The sequence below is a fragment of the Micromesistius poutassou genome (genome assembly GCF_964030765.1).
Source record: "Micromesistius poutassou genome assembly, chromosome: 5".
Classification (NCBI taxonomy): Eukaryota; Metazoa; Chordata; class Actinopteri; order Gadiformes; family Gadidae; genus Micromesistius; species Micromesistius poutassou.
In genome coordinates this window covers 21,567,174-21,577,173 of record NC_140275.1, presented here as the reverse complement: position 1 = coordinate 21,577,173, position 10,000 = coordinate 21,567,174, and the positions used below count along the sequence as shown (strand labels likewise).

Sequence of the window (10,000 nt, the reverse complement as noted above, 5' to 3'; positions counted from 1 at the left end):
GGCCACGTTGGGTCATAATTCAAACAGACACGGTGACGGAGGAGGTGGACGTGGACGGCTCACCAGAGTTGTTGTTGGTTTCTTGTCGTTCTTTGCCCTCGACTTTCATTTGCTGACTGGCTGAACCTTCCAGTGCTCCCATTGGCTGCTGCTTCTTCTGCCAGGGATTGATACAAACTGTGAACTGTGCAGTAGTGTACCGTCGTGTATCAAGTATCATTCGTTCTCTTTTCTGTCAACATCCGTGGAAGCACCAGGTGGCGTTAGCTATACAGACCAGTAGTAGACGGGTTGTGTTCACCAGCAGCTCACCTGCTGGTGGTCCAGAGGCGTGGTGGGGGGCGGCGAGACGGTGGCCGACGCAGGATATCTCAAACCTAAACAAGGAGTCAAAGACAAGACTGTCGGGACAGACTCATCTGTTTGAGTGTCGCAAATAACCCAAGGTTAGAGAAAAGAAAGAACTGGAAATGGATATTGAGAGTAATTGTGTGTGTGTGTGTGTGTGTGTGTGTGTGTGTGTGTGTGTGTGTGTGTGTGTGTGTGTGTGTGTCCGTACCACTGATGGAGGCGGTCCTGTTCAGAGGCTGGGTGGAGCTCAGCGTGGCGTCGGAGACGTTGGCGGGGGAGAGTGCCCGGGAGGCTGGGGGCGTGGCCAGACCACAGTCAGTAGAGGGGCTCCAGATGACCTCATCATCTTCACACTGCTACGAGTCAAAGAGAGCAAGAGAGTAAGAGAGAGAGACACACACACACACACACACACACACACACACACACACACACACACACACACACACACACACACACACACACACACACACACACACACACACACACACACACACACACACACACACAATGAAAACAATCTTCCGGAGCTGACTTTTGATGCCAGTCTCTTGCTGTGTCTCAGTGAACTCCAACAGCGTACTTCAGTACCTGGATAATAGGGCTGTGTGCCTCCATCAGAGACAGCGACAGGGACACGGGTGTACTGGTGGAACTTCCTGTTCAGATAAACAAGCAGATAGCATAACCGTTAAGGTCCAGTAGCACAGAGAGCCCACAACCAATGTCATCCTATAGGAAGGAGAGCACGTTATCCTGACTGTTATCACGTTACTGTTATCATGTTATCATCTACAACCGACCTCCAACCGCCCGCTGGAGAAAGACGCTTAACGGTGTATGCAAATGAACCGGCAAGCATGGATAGTAGAGGTGTAAAGATACACTTATTAAATCCAATTGTTCAATAAAAATTAAATAATAAAAACTGCTGTACCAAAAAACATACCGAACCGTGACTTAAAAACCGAGGTACGTACCGAATCGTGACTTTTGTGTATCGTTACACCCCTAACGGATAGAGAAGGTGCCAGGACGGAGCTGTAGTCTACCACGGTGAAAGCACCAGTTGTTTTCACTCTCAGTAGCGATGGGAGGATTAAGTAAATGTACAAGTAATACGCGTACTGCAATTAACCGTCAGTCCATTTCTACCAATTGCAATGACAGGTGATTTTAGATTTGAGATTTAAGATTTTCCCACGACTATACATCACACATCATGAACGCCTGCTCTGAAATAACATGCTCATCAAAGGCATGAAGGTCTTTGAGAGGGTTGAGTGGGCATGCACTGCTGCTGCTGCTGCTGATTTCTATCCCTGCTGCACAACATTCAACTGCATTCTTCAGCTCCCTGCCCTCAGCAGTCCCCATCACCTCCTGCTGTCAATCCCTCACCCTGATGACGTTATGAGTAAAGAGATGTGTGCCCTACCACTGAGGCGCTGGGCCAGCGGGGTCTGGGGGGTCAGGGGGGCCAGGGGGGCCAGGGGGGCCAGGGGGGCGGGCGGCAGGCTGAGGTGGTCAGGCCTGAGGCACGACCACTTGTCGGCCAACTGGGGGCAGCCCTCCTCCCGGGGGTCCAGGGACACTTTGGCACATTCTATGACGATGTCATGGACCTCGTAGCACTTCCACCTGTGGGGAGGGGGGAGAGGAAACAGGACCCGACACGGAGTCAGAAAGAGAGAGGGTTCTTAAAAATAGACCACACTAGTCACAATTCAAGTGTCGTATTTTTAATTAATGTAATTATTATTTATCTAACATTTTCTTACTTAAAAAAGGTAGGGTAGGCCATTTGTAAAAAACCAGCCAGGGTAAGCTCGATTTTGAAAGTAGCAAAGCAAAGAAATGACAGTAGGCTCAGTAGCCTACTACCATCAGCTGCTACGGTTTGATGTACAGTGTACGAGGATATTGTGATTGGCCTTTGCCGGGTAAATTGTGAGTGTGGCATTTCAACACTTCAGCAAAGTGGTTGAAAAGCGTTTCAGTGCCGGTGTGTGCACTTGGGAATTTCTCTGTGCTTTTTATCCATTGTTCCGATCAAAGGTAGTGTTGAGAGTCAAGGGTAATCCGCTGGTACGATTGATGCATTGAAACTATCCGTTGTGACATTTCCACCTAAAAAGGTTCAGTCAGTTTGGTGACAACATTGTCAGCTAGCTGTTCCCCAGGCGGCCCGGTTACATCATTCTGTAAATAAGGTATGGCATTCTGTGTGTATTTGGTGTCACCATCGGACAGCATCCAGAATCTAAATCCAAACTGGTTGGTGAGCCATTTTCTGTGTGAAACGACAGCAAGCTTTTGTAGGGAACAGTTCTGAGTACACTGTGATATTCTCCCCAGGCACGTAGCTATGCTGTTTTGTGTAGTGTAGAAATAGCTCAGATGTCGGGGCAAAGTTGTTTGTCACCGACATCTTTCACCACTTTGTGTTCAGAAAGGTGTGACGGGTGCTCGAGTGTAATGTGCCTCTTTTGTGCTTTTCTATCAGCGGTGGCAATAGACTTATATTGCATCATGTGTTTTGATTCTTCTTGCCAATAAACCAAGTGAGATATTAAAAACTTTATCATGTGACTAATAATGTCTCAAGTTGTTTTACTATGTATGAGAATAATGTAGTAAAACACTGATATATTGTTGCTTCGTTTTCTTTTGACAAATGCATACGCATTAATCACAATCCAAGCTGTGAATAATGTCTAACTGGAGTTGAATTCTACTCATAAATGGAAAACCATATGAACAACAAAAGTAAATCTTCTTGAGTTTTTTTGTATTTGTCAAATGCCTGTCAAAATCCGTCAAGAGCCTGCCACAGACGGCAGGGCAGTACATCATACCATGTAGTGTCGTGCATGTGGTACATGTAGTGGCGTTTTGGTGTCACTACAACAACAACAACAACAGGGTCAAAATGCGGTCAAGGGTAGTTCAGTAGTGCCGGCGTGTCTAGTGTTACCCTTCAGTTCTGCCCGGCTCATGCCACCACTATAAAGTTGGCCGGTTCGCCACCATTTACACTGCAAGGGCTCTGTGGAGCCCTTTCAAACTGGCACTGTGATTAAGGGCTATACACATGTAATGGACTGGACTGACTGCAACCAGACGGATGCTTCGGTTCTGACCTGGACGGATCGAGCTCAGAGTCCTGGGCCCCGGACACCAGCTCCGGGTGGACCCTCACGTGCTCCAGCATAGGCTGCACATGGAGAAGAGGAGAACAGAACCCGGGTCATTAACTCAGTTTGGATGTGTTTGCAATGATGTCATGGTAACGCAGCTTTAGTCACTCAGCGGCCATCTTGAATCTGAAATGACATGGTGGGTCTGTGGGGGGGGGGGGGGGGGGATTCTACAAGCGGACACTAGCTTTTTCAACTGTTTGTTTGTTGACCATACCGCCACTATCCGGCTGGTGTTGGCCCTTTGCTTTGTGCCTAAATGAAAAGGAAAAAAAATGTACTCTCGCTCCGTGATTTCACATTAAAGATGGCCACCGAGGGATTGCGATGAACGAGGTTCTAGTGAGGTCCGCTTGTCGTCAGGGTGAGATTCTCGTGAGACATGAGCGTGGAGATTCCACTCCATCGTGATGATGAATGGTTGTGTGCGGACCTTGACTATGTTGTGGAAGACGTCCAGGTTCTCCTTCATGCTGTAGTGCAGCCTCAGGTAGGAGATGAAGTTGCACGGGTACATGCCGTACAGCCGGTGGAAGAGGCTGTACACGCTGGCGTGCAGGTGCACCAGGTATGCCTCGTGGACTGCACCTGGAGGGGGGCGGGGTTTCACCATGTCAATCAACACAATCACTTCAACCCGCGGGCCCTACTGGCTGAAATCGGGGTTCCTCCATGCACTGCATAGTGACGTGTCCGTTGTGTAGCAAGCGTTACTTGGGTTCTTGTGCCTCCAGGAGGCCAGTCTTCCGAACACGTCGAAGAAGTCATAGATGTGCCGCTTTCCCGCTTGAGGGATCATGGGTAACAGGGCGACCAGAACCAGAACGCCCGTCACCAGGACCACCACATCCGAGTCGATCTGCACAAGCACAACACAACCAACCAGACGTCAAACAGACGTCAGTACCGGTGGGCCTGGAGGCCCGGGGTGGATCACATTGGAAGACAGAGGAGGGAGTGGCACCACAAATGCCGCTTTTCCACCGCCAGTACCAGCTCGACTCGCCACGCCTTTTTTGCATTTCCATTGGCAAAAAAAAGTACCCGGTACCTAGTACCGGGTACTTTTTTTTAGTACTACCTCCGTCGAGGTTCCAAGCGAGCGGAGTAGGTACTTTTGTGTGACGTAAACAGACTGCTGGTAACTGATTGGCCAGCGGCTGTAAATGGGAATAATCACTCAAAGTTAAGTTGTGTCCGGCGTGGTTGGAGTCCACGAACCTGCTCCCGAGGGGGACACTGATCAGCGTTTCGCCGTGTGTGTCGCTCCTTTCCCGGGGCTAGAGTTAGGCTGCGCGTCGTTATGTGTGTCGGGCGTGGTTGTGTGTGTCCGGCGTGGCTGGAGTCCACGGACCGGCTCCGGAGGATCAGCGTTTCGCTGTTTCGTTTTAGTGTCGTTCCTTTCCTAGAGCTCGAGTTTCGCCTCCATCAACGTTACCGTATGACAACAATAGACGCGCAGTCATTGCGCTTTTTATTTTATTTTATTTCCCATCATAACCTTTCCCGGGAATCAGGAAATAGTCTTGATCAGATTCAGATTTCCCGGGAATCGCGTCTCCCGTGATTAAAACCTAATGACGACCCGCCCATGGTGGAGAGGTTCTTTTCTACGACCCGCCCACATTGAAGAGGTACTTTTTTAGATGGAAACGCGCCTGGAACCGAGTCGAGTCGAGGCGATGCTGTCGGTGGAAAAGAGGAAAAAGACAAAACAGGACCAGGGCCCTCATTAGAAGACCGACCGTAGGTAGCGGACTGTACTAACACAAAAGGGATTCAAACATGTCTATTTTATATGAAGTCTATAACGTCTTAAGGCCCTGACACACCATTCCGACTGCCCATCGTCAGCAGAAAAGGAACACACCGAACAGACTCAGGTCACAGCACACACCCAACAGACTCAGGTCACAGCACACACCCAACAGACTCAGGTCACAGCACACACCCAACAGACTCAGGTCACAGCACACAGCGAACAGACTCAGGTCACGGCACACACCCAACAGACTCAGGTCACAGCACACACCGAACAGACTCAGGTCACAGCACACACCCAACAGACTCAGGTCACAGCACACACCCAACAGACTCAGGTCACAGCACACACCCAACAGACTCAGGTCACAGCACACACCCAACAGACTCAGGTCACAGCACACACCCAACAGACTCAGGTCACAGCACACACCCAACAGACTCAGGTCACAGCACACACCCAACAGACTCAGGTCACAGCACACACCCAACAGACTCAGGTCACAGCACACACCCAACAGACTCAGGTCACAGCACACACCCAACAGACTCAGGTCACAGCACACACCCAACAGACTCAGGTCACAGCACACACCCAACAGACTCAGGTCACAGCACACACCCAACAGACTCAGGTCACAGCACACACCCAACAGACTCAGGTCACAGCACACACCGAACAGACTCAGGTCACCGAACAGACTCAGGTCACAGCACACACCCAACAGACTCAGGTCACAGCACACACCGAACAGACTCAGGTCACAGCACACACCGAACAGACTCAGGTCACAGCACACACCGAACAGACTCAGGTCACAGCACACACCCAACAGACTCAGGTCACAGCACACACCCAACAGACTCAGGTCACAGCACACACCCAACAGACTCAGGTCACAGCACACACCCAACAGACTCAGGTCACAGCACACACCCAACAGACTCAGGTCACAGCACACACCCAACAGACTCAGGTCAGCGAGCTCGCCAGACTGTCCGACGACCGATAATCTGATTGGTGTGTCAGGGCCTTAAGACTCCATCCAAACACACGCAGCATGAAATAAGTTGGCTGTGCTGCTGCTATTTGTGGTGGCTTCTCTCTGGGGGGGGGGGGGGGGGTTCTCTCTGTGATGTGTTGTACCTTGAGGCAGCGCAGCAGGGAGGGGAGCAGCGGGGAGCGGCTGATCTTGTGGATCCATGGGGGCTGTCTACGCACCACGTGGCCCAGCAAGGTGAGGGACGCCAGCCGGTTCACCGACTTCACCAGGCAGTCGTTGAGCTTCTCCAGAAGGGGCTGGGGGCAATGGGGGGGGGGGGGGGGGGGGGGCACAGACACGGCACTGTGTTCTCAACCAGGTGGTAGCTATTGGCTTGATATTCTCTAATGTTCTATTAAAATGATGACGTTTATTCACTTTCAAGAGTTAGGATAAGGATGCAACTGCTAGATTCAGCTTTTACAAACACGCCAAGTGTGCGCACACACCTCTTGAAACTAAAATCGACAATCATCTCTTTTGTATCTATATGTGTGACATGTGAGTGTGTTACACTTATCTTAAGTGATACACCTATCACACAGACAGACAGACAGACAGACAGACAGACAGACACACACCTTGTCGAGCGGCTCTCTGATGGAGGAGAGCAGGAGAGCGGCCTCAGAGGAGCTGGAGTCGAGGTAGAACTCCAAGAGGCTGGACAAGACGATGGTCCCACGGTCTGCAGAGCAACACAACACTGCTGAGCATAGACATATATATATACATATATACACACATATACAATACATATATACACACATATACAATACATATATACACACATATACAATACATATATACACATATATATACACATATATACAATACATATATTCAATGAACAACAAAGGGACAATATGAGAAAACAAGGGAGACGGTGAGACATAGTGAAATAGAGAAAACATGGGCCAGTCCAATTGTTGTTTTAGTGCTTAAATCACAGTAACAGACTTAAAGGGCTCAGAAGGCCACATTACACAACACTCCTAACCCTAAGCCCTCTAAGGGGCAAGGACAAAACTCCAAATTACTAATGAAGAAAACCTAGGATAACTTCTGGATGTTTCAACCTGGCCCCTATCAGACCACTTTGTGAATTGGTCCAGTAGAGTCCAGTCCACGGAGAGTACTTCAGCCAAGGGAGTTAAACGGTCTACAATGAAACCCTATGGGGCCATAGCGCCCCGTCTATGTACGCCCACATAAAGGGCTTGTTTTAGCCACTGACCGGCTCAGATTGTTATTTATAGTGTCTGACCAATTACAACATTACAGATCCCTACAGAGAAAAATAACCTTTTTTTTTGTTTGTTGTTTGTCAATGTGTCTACTCTATTCCTGCACCAGAAGAAGTCTCGCTCTAAAATCCCTCAAGTGTGGAATTGTAGCGGAAAATATCCCTATTGTCATTAACTCAACCCTCCTGCCCAAAAGATTTACCATAACACTAAGCTATGCTTTCTGTAGTCCAAAACAAAAACCTCTTTCCGGCCCCTCCAACTCTCACCCACGTTCCCACCATCCTCTCCCTGCATCAACCGATTCTCCCCAGATTTCAGAGTGATACTTAGGTACTTAGAATAACAGCCTGAGTCTGTCAGTGGTAATAACAAGCACTTTTAGTGGACGTACATTGAAGGGGGGCTATTGCCCCATAGGGTTAAATTGGAGACTATTTCCGAGGCTGAAACATTCTCTCGTGTTACTGAACCAATACTAAAAACATTATCGGATTAGTCCCTGGACCCAAAATAATGGGGAAAATATGGTCCAGGTAAAGAAGACAGCTGGTAAGACAGCCAGACACAAAGGACAGAAGGGGCTATAACCTGTGTTGAGCTGTTCGCTGATGGTGCTTTTGACCTGCTCCAGTTCTTTCAGATCGGAGCTCTGCAACAGAGCCAGCAGCTCAGACACCCCCACATCTCTGGACATGGTGTCTCACTGCAACACACACACACACACACACACACACACACACACACACACACACACACACACACACACACACACACACACACACACACACACAAAATGCTTGACATAAATGGCAGTGTTCACATTAGACATAATCGGGACTTTGTTTTGTGTAAAGTGTAAAGCTACTATCAGTTTAAACCCTTATAACATGACTTGTTTGCATTCCATAAACATCAAACCAACCACAGATAAAATGGTAGTCTTGTGGTATTTACCAAGCCTTTACAATATCACTTGTAAGGGGCATAGACAAATACCTGTTTCCCCAAGAGCTGGCAGTAAGTCAGTGAACCATTAGCCAGTTGGGTGAACAGAGCCCATGTATGTTGTGCAACATTCTGCGAGTCATTAATCATAATTATGTAATCGTGGAGCAGCTTGGCAAACCCTGCACACAAACAACATTTCAAGAATGATCAGATACGTTTATACACCTTCTGTTGTCTTTGGTATATTCCGCGACATTAAACAGAAAACTTCAAAAAAACAAAAAAACAATTGCAGCAGGCTATGTTGTTTTTTTCACCAGATCCAAGCTCAAGGCTGCTAAGCTAACACGTTAGCTCACTGGACTGTCATCTGTCAAAACCAGTTTGGTTCTGTGTACCACAGCTCTCTCTATTCGCCACAAAGACACAAGCCTTCTCGTTGCCGTTAGTGTCTAATGCTGACAAGGAACATTTAAAGAAGAACCCAGTTACCTTTCAGACTTGCTCATGCAAACAGGGCGCCGCCATTTTGAGCAGTTCCTTGGCCCCTCCCCTCTGGTGGAGGCCCCTCCCTCTCATAGTCTGTTGTCAACACCGCCACCACCGACAGCTGTCCGGCGCTGTCTAGCGCCTGTCAGTCCCGTGTGGCAGCCCAGCGTGTTGATCTAGTGACAGGTTAAGGTGACTGTCCGGCCGAGTCCTACCAATATGCCATATATATTCTGTGCACGCAATTTGGTCATATTTTGTATAATAGAAAATCCACAAAACTGCCACCTACATCCCTGATCATTCTATAGGCGTACAGTGAATAATAAACTGAGTATTTGTTTTTTTTATTTGTTAATAGACCCAGGGCATATTGGACTTTTGGAATTATTAATAACATTCCCCAATAGGCCCGGTGGTGTAGTGGTCGCACGACTTTGCAAAAAAATACTGTTAGTTGAACGATTATTCAGTGATTTTCAATGATTTTATTCCTTCAATCTCTTATCCAAAAGGTGCTAAAACACACTGATGTAACTAATTATTTCCCTTTTGCCCTGTCTGCCCTGATATGCACAAAACGCATCATCCAATCCCCACTACACCAGTGCATTAGCCTACGTGTTGACATGATTCATGGCCAGCTTCACAGCATTAATCAGACTATCAGACTGCTCTAAACCAGTGGCTGGCACATGGCAGGGGTCAGGGTGACAGGAACTGTCCAGCTGACGCCAGTAGAATTCCCCCTGAGAACTGGGCAGGTGGTATCCTGTTCATCCAAGGACAAACAGCCCCAATGCAACGAGGAATGAAACGTGGACAGGTGCTGTGATGCTGGAAGCCCGTCACAAACAGGAGCCTGGATTAACCTTGTTTGTGGATTTAGTGTCCATGGGATATAGAGATAAATTACAGGATGTTGTTATAGGAAATGTTTCAGTTGACCATATACACACAG

General features: G+C 48.3%; 1 protein-coding gene across 3 annotated transcripts in view; it reads right to left on the bottom strand.

Moving 5' to 3' along the window:
• The window catches only part of tsc1a (TSC complex subunit 1a), a 21,555-nt gene extending 12,452 nt beyond the window's left edge, over positions 1-9,103 (bottom strand). For 2 of the 3 annotated variants that reach the window (XM_084468615.1, XM_084468617.1), the window contains exons 1-12: positions 9,043-9,103; positions 8,191-8,305; positions 6,937-7,040; positions 6,460-6,612; positions 4,266-4,410; positions 3,985-4,139; positions 3,495-3,568; positions 1,790-1,992; positions 943-1,010; positions 560-707; positions 313-377; positions 64-157 (exon numbers count right to left, since the gene is read on the bottom strand). In XM_084468615.1, the coding sequence (XP_084324741.1) occupies positions 64-157; positions 313-377; positions 560-707; positions 943-1,010; positions 1,790-1,992; positions 3,495-3,568; positions 3,985-4,139; positions 4,266-4,410; positions 6,460-6,612; positions 6,937-7,040; positions 8,191-8,296 (1,315 nt within the window). In that variant the 5' untranslated portion in view covers positions 8,297-8,305; positions 9,043-9,103. The remainder of the gene's footprint in view (positions 1-63; positions 158-312; positions 378-559; positions 708-942; positions 1,011-1,789; positions 1,993-3,494; positions 3,569-3,984; positions 4,140-4,265; positions 4,411-6,459; positions 6,613-6,936; positions 7,041-8,190; positions 8,306-9,042) is intronic. The other variant, XM_084468616.1, reaches the window with a different exon arrangement.
• Positions 9,104-10,000: the final 897 nt, after the last annotated feature.